This window comes from Haemaphysalis longicornis, unplaced genomic scaffold, assembly GCF_048455015.1.
Source record: "Haemaphysalis longicornis isolate Haplotype H1 unplaced genomic scaffold, Haemaphysalis longicornis Haplotype H1 scaffold_2, whole genome shotgun sequence".
Classification (NCBI taxonomy): Eukaryota; Metazoa; Arthropoda; class Arachnida; order Ixodida; family Ixodidae; genus Haemaphysalis; species Haemaphysalis longicornis.
Window position 1 is genome coordinate 35350246 of NW_027526295.1, and position 14733 is coordinate 35364978.

The 14733-nt window shown below is 48.5% G+C and overlaps 1 protein-coding gene across 1 annotated transcript in view; it reads left to right on the forward strand.

Moving 5' to 3' along the window:
* The first annotated feature begins 10717 nt into the window (after positions 1-10717).
* The window catches only part of LOC144170896 (uncharacterized), a 31416-nt gene continuing 27400 nt past the window's right edge, over positions 10718-14733 (forward strand). Inside the window, exons 1-2 of the mRNA XM_077700911.1 lie at positions 10718-10898; positions 11350-11544. Of these exons, the coding sequence (XP_077557037.1) occupies positions 10718-10898; positions 11350-11544 (376 nt within the window). The remainder of the gene's footprint in view (positions 10899-11349; positions 11545-14733) is intronic.

Here is a 14733-nt window from a genome sequence, read left to right on the forward strand (position 1 = left end):
CCAGCAGCCTAGCAGAATGGGCTGTAACTCATAACATCACCCACAAGTCTCCCTCGCCAAGTTTAGTACTCTTAAAAGCGCACGAGTGTTTTGTTGAACTCTCTAAAGATGCTCATAACCTTTTAAAGACTCCACGCACGACAGCAAAGAGAGCTGGCTTTGTGTTATTGAAGCCCGGATCTTATTGCCACTACGGCCTCAAAGAAGGATTGCAGCGGGTCATTTTGAACTCGTAGCAGTGCCCCGAACCGATCGCAGTTGGCTTTAACATTGATGGTCTTCTGTTGTCCAAGAGCACTAATAGAGTCCTTTGGGCGATTCAGCGCCTTGTTCATGGCTGTGTTGGCAGTTTGCCAAATCCGTTTGTTGTATTGGCATTTGTTGGGACTTCGAAGCCAGACTCGGCGAATGACTATTTGAGGCCTTTTGTCGGAGTTTACTGATGTCATTTACAACACTTTGCCTATCTCTGGTAAGGCAGTACGCATGGAACTACGGCACATCGCATGCGATGCTCCAGCCCGTGCTTTTGCGTTTAGCGTAAAAGGGCATACAAGCTACAATGGTTGCCCCAAGTGTACAGCCGAAACTGATCGTGGTGACAAGGTGCACTTCACTACAACAGCAGGCCATCCCCGGACTGAGCAGTCTTTGCGCGCTCAGAAAGACATAGAACACCACAATGGGACGTCTGTTCTGACTGAATTGCCGATCGACCTTGTGCGCTGCGGGCTTCTTGACACGATGCACCTGGTGTACCTTGGCGTGACCAGGAAGCTTGTAAATCTCTGGCTAGCTGCAGGTGGGATTGGGGGGCTGTACGTGACTGCATCTGAGAGCACCACTGCTCGTTGCAGAAGCACGTGCCAGATGAGTTTGTGCGCAAGCCAAGGTCTCTGAAAGTGGACAGGTGGAAAGCCACAGTGTTTCGGCTTCTTCATTACACTCGACCAGTAGTTCTTCAGTGCATGCCAGAAAGCATTTACCTAAACTTTGTAACTCTGCATGCAGCAGTGTCTATTCTAAGCACCAGGTCCTTATGTGAGATGTATGCAGACTATGCAGATCGCCTTCTAGCACATTTTGTGAAGGAATTTGCCGACCTGTATGGAGGCACAACTGTGTCCTATAATGCACAGTGTTCTCCATCTTGCAGCTGCCGCGGGACAACATGACACCCTGGACAGTTTTTTTGCATTTCCTTTTGAGAAGCATATGCAGGCCATAAAAAAGCTAATCCACAAACCAGCCTCCCCCTTAGCCAGATCTACTACAGGATGGCACAGAGAAATGTGCACGTGAAGTGCTCTGGTGGGAGCTCCAGAGAAAGCTATGAACTGTTGGGCAGCCATGAGGGAGGAGGCCTTCCATTGCAGTGTGTACCACCCGAGTACAGTGAACGTGGGTTTCAACGTTTTCCGTTGAGCATAAAGCAAGGCAACAGCTGTGGCAAAGTCAACAAAGACATCATTATGATTGACAGCTTTGCTCACAGAAAGGAAAATGGCCTCCCATGCATTGTAGGCCGGCAGTTCAAGGAATTGGAACCGCTCTATGAACATCCTTTTGACTCAACGATACTTGGTATTGCTGTTGTGGGAAAGCTGTCCTCCACGAAGTGTTGGTTGATAGAAGCTGTTACGAAGTACGAAGTTGGTTAATCTTCCATACAAGCAAAAGTTTGTGGTGATTCCCATGCTACATACAAGCTGAAGTTATCTGTGAGTGTGCTAGCTTGTCTAAGAAGACAAAACTGCAAATTGCAGTCATGTAGCTGCATTACCGTATTTGCTCAATTATAAATCAATAGTTTCAAGCACAAAGTTGTATGCATAAGTCGGTCAACTTAGATTTACAGCCAAACGTGCCGAGTACTCATTAAAACCAGAATAGCATGAAGTTCGCACCACCTAAAAGTAGAGTTGCTTCAGTAAAGTAAAAGTTGCTTCACTAAAAGTAGTGTAGCCTATAGTATCCACAGATCTAGCCAAACAAAGTGCAAGCGACGAGCTGCGATTTTGATTATCCTTATGCAGCGTTTTATTTTGGGTTAATTTACAATAGACGTTTGCCTGCTTGGCGCCACTATGTACCCGTATCATGATGGGGCTGTCTTTAAAGCAAAGTTTTGCTTGCATACACAAGCTCACCGAGCCTCTCAACAAGGGTACAACTCAGCATTGATGAAACATCCGCATTGGGGGTGGGGTGGGGGTCTTGATACAATTAGCTGTAGATGAAAGTGTACACAGAATAAATCGTGCACGCAATGGAGTCACCAGGAAAAACACAAGAACTCGAGCTCCTGTTGAAGTGCTCATTTGTGCCTGGGCTTTTCAGGGGGCTCGACAAGAAACGTGCACGGGAGATATATGCTAAGGAGAATTTCCCTTTTGTCGCACCTTAAGAGTTGGTAGTGGGCCAAAATGCAAAGTACCACTGTGCCATTGCCCAAGCTCCTTTCTGTCCTCAGTGACATTACAGACATCGCTGCTCATTTCATGACACCAGACTGTAATGACATTGAGCCTCGTGCCTACAAGAACTTTACAGATGGCATGGTGTACAGAGAGCAGCTTGGTTCAGCGATTTCAAAGGGCAGCTCATGTACCATTGTTCTGATGTTCTATACAGATGAGATTGAGGTATCCAATCCTACAGGTGTAAAGCGGGGACTTCATCAGCTCCTAGCAGTCTATTGTTCAGTGCTGAACATTCCCATCAGATACAGGTCACAGCTTCAGAGCATATATTTAGTGATGCTCATCCGTTCTGCTCATGTAAAGACGTATGGTCTGCATGCTCTGCTGCAGCCTCTGGTACATGACCTGAAGCAGCTGTTTGAGGAAGGTTTGGAGTGTTCACCTTTCAAGTTGCTATGGAAAAGGCTCAAGTAATGGTGTATGCCTTCTGCGGGGATAACTTATCCCTAAACCACCTAGGTGACTTTTCCTGCTGCTTTAGCCGTGGGCGGGTCTGCCGATTCTGTATGGTGTCAGACAAGCAGTTGGCACTGAAGACAAGTGGACACCTGTGTCAGATACGTACAGCAAGCAGGCGTGAGCACCATCTGCAAGCCATCACCATAAATACAGCTGTGAGCAAAAGTCTTTATGGTGTAAACGAGGCATCTCCACTGCTAAAGCTGCCTTACTTCGATGTCACTCGCCAGCTACCACCTGACATTATGCACGACATTTTGGAGGGAGGAGCGGAGTGTGTCCTATGGGATATCTTGAATGGACTTCTGTCTTATGGGCTTCTCTCCAGGCAAGACCTGGATGTAGTGTCCTCATTCGAGTTTGGGCCAAATGACGCAAAAAACAAGCCTGTGCAAATCAACATGACCTTCCTCACGAATATATGTACTCTGCAGGGAACTGCCTCCAGCAAGTGGTGTTTGCTGAGGTTTCTGCCGTTCATTCTTGGAGAGTGAATCCCTGAAGAAAATTAGAACTGGGAGCTTCTGCTGCTATACCGAGTAATTGCGGATCTCCTGTTTGCACCAGTGATTCACTCACAGGACCTTGCTTGCTTTTATGTGCTTGTGAAGTCATTCTTGACGGCATTTTCAGAGCGCTACATTGCAAACTCAATAACACCAAAGCTCCATTATATGGTGCATTATTTAAGGCTTATTCGGGAAGTTGGACCCCTTAAGCACGTGTGGTCGATGCGGTTTGAGGCGAAGCATCAGTATTTCAAGAAGATGGCAGCCTCCATCAAGAACTTCAAGAACTTGACTCTCTCTCTTGGGAAGAGGCACCAGGTCAAACAGAGACATCAGCTATGCATTTTCCAGGTGTATGAAGGGCTAGAAACATTTCAGAGTAAGCCTGCAGACTGGAGTACATTCCCAGATTTTGTCCAAGAAGCCTTGCCAGAAACAAGCCACCAAGTCCAATGTGCAGTGCTCGACCACTGCAAGCACAGACAAGGGAGTGTTCTGGTTGCAAAAAATGAAGACTCCCTAGAGTTCCATGCCATTGAGTTTCTTCTTGTTGCAAATGGCGAACTGTACATCCTCACAAGAAGCCTGGTGATAGAATACTTTGAGCGACACAGGTTCTGTTACCATGTCCACAAGTCTGCTAAGCAGCAACTCCACAAAGCTGGAGAAAAGTTCCAGTACTGTCTGCTGGACTTGTCTGATGAGTGTTGTACCCTAGTTACATGGGCACACCTAACCATGGTTACGCCTAACTATAGTTACCCAGCTTAACCGCAGTTAGCGCTAACCATGGTCAGCTGCTGTTACACGCAATCCGAGCGTGTGTGTCAAGCAGTCACGTGGTCTATGCAATTGCGAAATGACAAATTATGTTCAAGCTACTGTAATGACAAAAAATAGATGTTGCAAGTTTATAACAAACTATTCGAAACAGCAGTTGCAAAACTATCTATGTTAGCGCACACGTTTACGTTTTTTTTTCTTTAGACAGCGCGAATGTAAAAACAACCCGTCAACACTGCCTACGAAGCCACCCAACAAGCCAAGGTCAGCCAAAGCTAGCACTGTAAAAACGTTGTTGTGGGTCGTCGTCGTGTTGTTGGAGTGCACTTTTGCCATTCCAGATCGCTTCTGCTACCTTTTACCTCTTGCACTGTTTCCGTTGCGTCAAGTATTTAGTGTGACTTGTTTGCCGTGTGTAATGTGTGTGTTTTAAGTGATGTCCGCACGACTTGCGCCCCATGAGCGAACGACGGCTGCAAGCGTCGGAACGCTTTTACGTGCTATTTCACTTGTCGTGAAGTGTTCGGTGTGCTTTGTTTACTGTACGTAGTGTGTGTGTGTGTTTTACGTAACGCTCGCGTGACTGCGTCACATTGAGGACAGTGGCTCTAAGCGTGGGAACGCTTCTGCTATGTGGTGCTGTTTTACCTATTGTGATGTGTTCAGTGTGCTTTGTTTGCTGCGCGTAGTGTGTGTGTGGGGGGGAGTTTGATGATGGTTGGTGTTTTATGGCGCAAGGCCAACGAGGGCAAAGAGCGCCAAAGAAGTTATTGAGTTTTCATCAGACCGTAAGTACTAAAACATGTAACTAAAAGTAAAGGTGATGCAAAACAAAAGACAATGGAGATGGCTGGTGTATAGGGCCAGGGTGATTACACATGATATGACAAGAGCTGCAGGAAGTTTACCTCAGCTAAAAACTTAAAAACACGTTGACTAGAAAACATTGGTTCGTCGGCTAAAAAGTGTGATGGGTGCAAAGGAATGTGTCGTCTGTATAATTCAGGGAAATGTTTGTGTCGTGTTGTGTCAAGTGCCTTGCATGTGATTAGTATGTGGACTACGGATAGGCCCTTTCCACACCTGCTACACGTGGGTCCCGAAGTTCCAGTGAGCAGGTGGGAGTGCGTAACATGTGTGTGGCCTATCCGCAGCCTAGCCAGGGCGACTTCAGTGTATCTGTTGTGTGAGTCAGTTATGTAGCGTCCCAGTTGTGGTTTTATTATGTGTAGTTTGTTGTCTGTTTGTTGACTCCAGCGTAATTGCCATGTGTTACGAAGCTGTCGTCTGATGAGTGTCTTTAGGTCGGTGTAAGGTACTGTTGTTATGTCAACTGTGGTCATGAGAGCAGCAGCACCAGCCATTTGATCAGCAGTCTCATTGCCAGGGATCCCACAGTGACCTGGTACCCAGCATATAGTTATTTGAAGATTTGAGGCATATGCAGTCATTATTACCTTGAAAAGAACATTGATCACATAGTTTTTAGATGTCTTTCCTGATGACAGTGCCTGTACAACGCTTAGAGAATCTGTGTAGACGATGGACTTTGGAATTTTATGTTCGAGGATGTGGTTTGAAACGAGTAAAATGCCATAGGCTTCTGCCGTGTAAATACTGCTATGAGAATTCATTGTTTTAGTAACGGTAAAATTTGGTCCGTGCGCTGCACAAGATACACTAAAACCATTTTTCGACGCGTCGCTATAGAATTCTGCGCACCTGTACTTGTCCTGCAGGAACAAGAAGTGCTGCAGAATTGCACTCCTGGGTACCCTATTTTTTTCTACTAATGTGAATGATAGGTCGCATGATATAGGATGTAGATGCCATGGTGGAATTAAATTATGAATGGGTGTCTTGTGCGTGTCTGAAAGAGGGACCGTGAGTGCAGAAGCCTCCTCCCTAACTCTGAGAGAGAAAGGTAAGGAAATGGATGGCCTGTTTAAAAAGTGTTGCAAGTTTGATGTATTGTTCATGACGGAATTAAAAGGATGGTCGGTAAGGGACACAATCTTAGATGCATACAGCAGGTCAACATACTCCCGCTGATGCCCTAGACACCACTTGTCGCACTCGACATAAAGGCTTTCGACAGGGCTAGTGCGGAAAGCGCCGCTTGAGAGGCGAAGGCCAAGATGCAGCACTGGGTCGAGCATTCTCAGTGCGGTCTTTGTCGCCGACCCATACACGACACTGCCGTAGTCGAGCCGAGACCCCACCAACGCCGTGTACAGGCGCAGCAGGAGTTGTTTGTCGGCCCCATAAGATTGATGTGACAGAACCTTAAGAATATTCATTGTTTTTAGGCATTTACATTTGAGCTGTCTGATATGAGGGATGAATGTAAGTTTTTCGTCGAATAAAATACCTAAAAACTTGTGCTCCTTGTTCACAGGAATTGGCACATTCGCAAGAGTGATGTCTGGGTCCGGGTGGACACCACGCTTCCTGGAGAATACAACACAAGAGCTCTTTCCGGGATTAATTTTAAAACCATTCTTGTCTGCCCAGCCGGCAAGTTTCTTTACACCAAGCTGGACTTGACGTTCACAGATTGACATATTGCATGATTTATAGGATATCTGGACGTCATCTACATACATGGAATAAGAGATTGTAGGTGGCAGTGCCTTACCTAGAGAGTTCATTTTTACTATGAAGAGAGTGCAGCTCAACACGCCACCTTGTGGCACGCCATTTTCTTGCACGTGAACTTTTGAGAGGGCACCACCGACTCTTACTCGGAACGTTCTGTCTGACAAGTAACTGACAAGAGCGTTCAACATGTTACCTGAAACACCGAAACACTTCAGGTCACTGAGGATCCCGTAGCGCCAAGCGGTGTCGTAGGCCTTCTCGAGGTCGAAAAACACAGTTACACAATACTGTTTATGCACGAAGGCATCCTTAATATAAGATTCAAGAGCTACGAGTTGATCATTCGTGGATCGCCCCGCCCTGAAGCCTGCATGGCAGCTCTAGAGAAGACCGTTGTACTCAAGGAAGTACACGAGCCTGCGATTTATCATCTTCTCGAAGAGCTTGCACAGGCAGCTCGTCAGGGCAATAGGACGGTAACTTGAGGGGGACGACGGGTCCTTTCCCTCCTTCAGGAAAGCTACAACTATAGCCTCCTTCCAAGAGTTTGGAATGTTCCCCGAAAGCCAAATCTTGTTATATAGGTGTAAGAGTGTTAGAAGAGTGTCTGCGTGCAGGTGTTGTATCATTGTGTATGTGATGTTGTCTGGGCCGGGAGCTGAGGGTTTACACGTGCTCAAAGCAGCCCTCAGCTCATGCAGTGAAAACTCTGAGTTATAAGAAGATGTTGACCTATTGTTATCTAGTATAGGCTTCTTTTCGGCCATTTGTTTGTGTTTAACGAAAGTGTTTGTGTAGTGTGCTGAACTAGAAACGTGTTGGAAGTGTTGTGCGAGTGTGTCAGCCTGGTCTTCGAGTGTGTCCCCTGTTGTGCTGACCAGAGGCAGGCTGTGTGTTTGTTATCCTTTGAGTGTACGTATTCTCGTCCATACTTTCCGTGTGTCTGTGTAGGAGTTAATTGATGTTATGAATGTACGCCAACTATCGCGTTTTGACTCACGGCGCACACGTTTTCCTAACGCCTTGGCCCGTTTGAACAAAATGAGGTTACCCGACGTGGGGTACCGACGAAGGACACCCCACGCCTTGTTCTGGGCCTCTCGCGCCCGCCTACAGTCCTCATTCCACCACGGCCTCCGCTGGTTGCGCGGGGCACCAGAGGCGTGGGGAATGGACCTTTCGGCGGCGTCGAGGATGTGCGCCGTGAGCAGTTGGGTAGCTTCTTCAACGTGTAGGTGTCCTATGGATGTGTGGTGTAGTTTGGATGTCTCTGTAAATGTATTCCAGTTAGCTCTTGCTTCATTAAACCTTTTATGGGAAGATGGACTGCTCGGGCCTGTACCTATATGCGTTAATGAAGTGGGGAAATGGTCACTACCATATGGGTCTGTGCCCACGCCCCATTCAAGACATGGAAAGAGAATTGCAGAACCAATAGCCAAGTCAAGATGTGAGTATGCGTTGTGACCTGTGTTATGGTATGTAGGCTGTTTCTGTTGAAAAGGCATGCTCCAGAGGATGTTAAAAACTTCTCTATCAGGCGACCTCGGGCATCCGTGCGAGAAGAGCCCCAAAGAGAGTTATGAGCATTAAGGTCGCCTGTAAGGATGTACGGTTCGGGCAGCTGGTCAACCAGCGCCTCGAAGTCAGAACTCAAAAGTGTAACATCAGGAGGAATGTATATGGAGCATACCGTTATCAACCTATTAAATATTATTGTTCGAATTGCTACAGCCTCAAGGACAGTGTTCAAGGTGACAGGGTGGCATGCTAAGGATTTGTGGGCAATTATGGCCACACCGCCAGAAGAGTGTGTGCAGCCATCCCTGTCTTTCCTGTATACCAGGTAACTATTCAAGAAATTTGTGTGTTTGGAATTAAGATGTGTTTCCTGGACACACATTAAACTTGGCTGATTGGCATGCAGAATCTCATGCACGTCGTCAAGATTATTCAGAAGGCCTCTGCAGTTCCACTGAACAATGTTTTCTCTTCCCATTATGATGTGTTAGAGCTACTGGAGTGTGATTATTTATGTAGGGTCTTTCGGGGCTTGCACTCTTGGAAGGGGTTTTCTGACCTTCTCTACTGACCTGGACGTCGCAGCCCGTTCCTTCCGCTGCGATGAAAGCCGGAAGGGCTCGACGTCCATGTCGTCATCTGATGGCAAGGGGGTGCCCAGCGGACTGGGCCCCCTTGACGTGGTACCCTTTCGGGTGTTCTTTGCCTGCGCTGCCAGTGCCGAAGGCGTGGGGAGCACCACAGGTGGCACAGGCAGTGAGGCGGGAGAGGGGGTCGCTGCGACTGCCTCCGTCTCCATCTCCGTGCCCTTGCGTGTGCTTTGGGCCGGTGGAGAGGAAGCAGTGGATGCAGCGGCATCCCCAACAGACGTTGTTGCCACCACAGCCGCTGCTGGGTGAGCGAGCGGTGCGGAGGTGGGTTGGGCTGCCATAGGCAACCCAGGGGGGGGCGGGACCAAGTCCGACTCGCGGTACTGGGTCCCCGCCGAAACCAAACGCCGCTCCGCCCCCCGGCGAGCTGCGTCGGCGTACCTGCCCAGAGGGAAGGAGGCGAACCTCTTTCGCGCCTCTGGGAAGGTGATGTTTTCGGTTATCTTAAGGTTAATGATTTTTTTTTCAAGATGAAACTTTTCACAAGCGCGAGAGTATGCTGCGTGTGGACCCTGGCAATTCGGGCAGGTGAAGTTGGTTGCAGTGCAGTTGTCAGAGAGATGATCGTGCTGGGCGCATTTGGCACATGTTGTTCTGCCTCGACAGGAGTTGGTACCATGCCCGAACCTCTGGCACTTGAAACAGCGCCTCGGGTTCGGGATGTACGGCCGGACAGAACAACGGATGAAACCTGCGTTGACATGCTCGGGCAGTGTGCAGCGGTCAAAAGTCAGGATCAGATGTTTGGTGGCTATTTCTTTGTTCTCTCTCCTGATGACGATGTGCCTTACTGCTGTCACGCCTTGTTCTTTTAGGCCTTCGAGCAGATCAGTCTCTGTCTCGGTTAGGAGATCTGCCTCAGAGATCACACCTTGACAACTGTTGAGGCTGCGGTGGGGTGTGACCCTGATCTCCAGATCTGCCATGCGGGTTTGTTTCAGGAGGATTGTGGATTGCTGCTTGGTTTTAACTTCAACTAGCACTTCACCAGTTCTGAGTTTTTTGGCGTCATATGTTTTGCCGATGATACCTTCAAGGTATTTAGAAACAAGAAATACCGATTGAGAGGAAACCGGCTTCGATTTGTCCACAGATTCCATGATCAAAAAACGAGGGTAGTTATCTGGCTTTGGGAGCGAGATAGAAGGCAAAGAAGGAAAAGATACTTCGGTGCGGCCCCTTTTAGGGGGCCGATCACGTCTGGGGGGGGGTTTGATTTATCCATATGGCATAGGAAAAAGCAGGGAGACGGGGGTACTTTCTTCCTTGACCTTACCCTGGTAGTCAAAGAGGTCCCGGAGCTCCCTGCCTGGTGAACAGACAGGGAGCCCATCCGCCGGAGCTTGACCTGGGCTCCGACGGCCACCGTTCGTGGTTTCTAACCCTCCACCTATAAACACATCGCCACGGTTGGATCCAGCTTATGTTTGGGGGCTCGGGGTCCGCGGTATCGCCAGTACCGTCACCAAGATTACTCAAGGTGCCCCATGCGGGGTGGGGGGGAGTTTAAGTGACGTCCACATGTCTTGAGTGACATAAGCGAACGTTGGCTAAGTTTCGGAACGCTCATGCGGCGTGGTACTGTTTCGCCTCTGTTTAAGTGTCCAGTGCGTCTTGTTTGCTGTGCGTAGTGTGTGTTGTTTTGGGTGAAGTCCGCACGACTTCGTCCCATGAGCGAACGATGGCTCTTAGCCGACCGGTTTTGAACAATATGAACGACGACGGTGAGCTTCAATTTTGGACTGCCTTTGCCGTTAAAGAGGCAGCTATCTACCAGCTACAGATGCAACAGCAACATCTGCAGGCTGAAATTGACGAAATAGATGAAGAGCTGCAGCAGACGGCCAAGAGGCGTAAACTGCGCATGGCGGCAATCATGGGACTTTGCTCCCGTGAGCGGCATGTGTGGTCGTACCACCGAAGCAGTTCGTCGTATGATACCACACTTCCAAATCTCCTCGCCTCTGCCTTCAAAGAAAACTTTCGTGTGAGCCGCACGACGTTCGCATACATAGTAAACGCATGCGAGTGCATGGGGCGACAAGACACCAACATGCGTCGAGCCAACCCCTTGGACAAGCGTGTGGCCATTGGATTGTACCGTCTCGCCACCTCAGCCAAGGAGAGAACTGTGGCACACCTGCTTGGGGTTAGCCAGCCATCGGTAAACCTTATATTTCGGGAGTTCTGTCGGGTGGTCGTGCAGCGCCTCAAGCACCTGTACATCAGGTTCCCTCGAGCATGCGAAATAGCCAAACATCTGCGCCAGTTTTAGGCAGTGCTGGGTTTTCCCCAGGAGTGGTGCCCTAGACGGTTGCCACTTGGAAGTGTGCCCCCCCACAGTTAATGCTTCCGACTACAACTACAAGGGCTGGTACAGCATCATTCTGTTGGCGGTTGCTGACCACAACCACAAGTTCTTGTCGACAAATGTTGGGTCACCCGGGAAGAACCATGACTCCAACGTCTTCCGCAGGTCGAAGCTGCCAGGTGTCCTGGCCAGTCAGCTGTTCTCAATGGAGGCAAAGGTTGTGGAAGGTGTGAATGTTTGTCCACTTCTCCTCGGAGATCAAGCGTTGCCCTTGCAGGCACACCTCATGAAACCATTGTCCGCACCCTGGTCCTCGTGGATCTCCCTCACAGACATTCAATTATAGACTGTCAAGCGCTAGGCGCGTTGTCGAGAATGCCTTTGGACGGCTCAAGGCGCGCTTCTGAATGGTGCACAAGGGCCTTGACTTGAATGTTAGGGATGTAAGGCCGGACCGGACATCGCACAAAACCTGCATTGATGTATTCTGGAAGGCTCGCCCTGTCAAAAGTTAAGATAAGGTGCTTTGTGGGTATCTGTTTGTCCTCTCTATGTATGTTTATGCGCCTGACCCCTGTTATGCCCTGACCTCGAAGGCCCTCCAGCAGGTCGGCTTCAGTTTCGTTCAGTAGATCAGGATCGGAGATCACGCCCTGGGAGCTGTTTAAGCTGCTGTGGGGCATGACCCTGATGTCAAGATCACCGATTCGGGTATGGCTCAAGAGTTTTTCTGCCTGCTGCTGCTTGGTGACTTCGACTAGCAATTGCCCAGTTCTTTGTTTCTTGGCTTCGTACGCCTCACCAATTATACTTTTCAGGAACTTCAATACCAAGAAGACAGACAATGAAGCGACAGATCTTTCTGTGTCAGTTGACTCAATTACAAGAAAACGGGAATAGTTGTTTACGGTTGTTGGAAAGACAGTTGTTGAAACAGGTGGAAAGGAAACTTCGGTGCGGCCCCTTTTCGGAGGCCGATCACGTTTGGAGGGGGGTTTTGAAAATGCCATATAGCATAGTATAAAAGCAGGGAGACGGGGGTACTTTCTCCTTTGACCTTAACCTGGTAGTCAAGGAGGTCGCAGAGCTCCCTGTGTTTGGTAAGCAGACAGGGAGCCCATCAGCCGGAGCTTGACCAAGGCTCTAACGGCCACCGTTTACGGCTTCTACCCTTCACCTTTAAACACCTCGCCGCGGTTGGACACAGCTTCTGATTGGGAGCTCGAGGTCCGCGGTGTCGCCAATACCATGAGCAAGATTGCTCAAGGTGCCCCGTGCAGGGGGGGAACGGGGGTGGCTTAGAAGAGTGGGACCGCCTGTTAGGAATCTTACGGTAGATGTCCCATGCCCTGAGTGCGGCCTTCAACATTTTGCACAAGCACTGTGACAAATGTGAGATTATATACCTGAGATGAGTAACATGAAAAAAAAAAACAAGCTCTACATGCCCACTTCTGTATTATGAAAGAGCCACTCAAAACAAGCACCATACAGTTTGATCTCAATCAATTTGGTTTGTTTGCGGTTTTGCTTTATTCGAAGCCTTATAGTACGAACTGCAGGAAGATGAAATGCAGGCCACTGACGAAGTAAAAAAAGAATTGATGCCTTGGGGGACACTGCGGATCCCTTGTACACAATGAACTTGACAGTGCCGATTTATGTGGCTTTCAATGATCTTGTCTGAGCTTTGGCATCTCTTGGGTGCATGCAGCCACCAGTCCTGTTGATTTTGTGTGATGTAGTCTGGATAACGAACAACTCCAAATAAAGGCATGCATGTTATGTCGCGCTCCGTGGTCAGAATCTGGGCAACGTTCCAGTATATCTTGTGTCCTCTTTTCTTCCCATGCTCAGCCATGGCATTGGTAACCACATTCTCTTTTCGGAGTGGCTGTGCAGAGCCAGCGAATTTCTGTTTTTAACAAAGCTTGCTGAGACCAAACTGAATTTTATGTCGTGAGGACTGTTTATAAGGTTTAGTGTATGTACCTTGGGTGCGTCGATCTCAACAGTGTCTTACCCCATCACTGTACATCAATTTAGCACAACACCCGCCGCGTTGGCTGAGTGGCTAAGGCATAGTGCTTTTTTAATAGAGGTGAAAAGCAAAAGTGCCTGTGTTCAAATTTTCGGCGCCTGTTACAGATCCCCAGGTGGTCAAATGAATCTAGAATCCTCCAGTACGGCGCGCCTCATCGCCTGTGTACCATGGGCTCGTTAAAACTCATAATCACTCAGGAAAACATCCCACAAGTGGGTCACAAACAGGCTGTCTTAAAGAATAACTGTGAATAAAGACAGATGATAAACAAAAACTTCGTGCACTTTATGTACAATGTTCATCACTGGTTAGAAAATGCTGTGTTGAAGCCTAGAGTCCCCTGAATGCTTCACGTTGTTGTTGTGAGCACGACCAAATGTTCGAAATGCTTCCAAAACTGTTTGATCTATGTTCATTTTCAAATCCAGCACTAGTGGTTTAACTGCGGGGCATCTGGTGTTGTGTTGTAGGTGCCGTGCAGAAGGCTGTGCACGGCAACCCATTCGATGGGCCTCCTGCCAAAACGATTGCCCGAGAAAGGGCCCTGCGTGACCTTCTTGCTGAGAGGGGCAGGCAGCTACACATAAAAGCTCCTCTCCTTCCCAATGACAAAAATGTTGCAGATTTCGTTGCTAAAACGAAAAAGGGACCTTCAGGACCATCTAACCTACCTACCACGCCAGGACTGCCGTTAAGCTTATATTACAGCCCTAGTCCGAGCGGCCGCCTCCCTGAGCTGCCGCAGCCGCACGCGCACCTGCCATGTACCATGCCCCCTTGGCCAACCCACAGCTGCGATACAGCGCGTGACAACACATCGTCACTGGCAGAAGACCTTGTCAACGGAAACAGCGCAGACGGCCACATGGATTTTGACGTCTCGAAAGGTAGAACTGCTCCGACACCTAACCAATGGTGTCAAATCATAAACACCCACAGGAACAAGTCCATTACTGGCAACCAGGTACGTACGCTTCATGAACGCTGCAAGACCTGCCGTCTCCGCACGAAAAATACCGCCTCCTCGCTTTCCACCAAACCACTTTATAACTGTCATTCGACCGCATGACAGCCAAGGTAGAAGATGGGATGACGCTGATATAAAATATGCCTTGTCGTTGTATCTTCGTCATCCCCTGTTATCTTTTTCCTCATGTATTCATCCCGCATGAACTGATATGAACTTGCCAAAAGGCGATTTTTTTGTAATTCCCGCCGACTTGGTGAGGCGGATATTATTCCACGTCTTTTATTGATTTTGTCTGTCAGAATAAACATGTTTTCGGCTAGCCTAGCTGATGTGGGAACCACCTACCTTGAGCAATATCTAATGAACTTGTTATGGCCTTGATAAATCTTCCAAATCTACAAA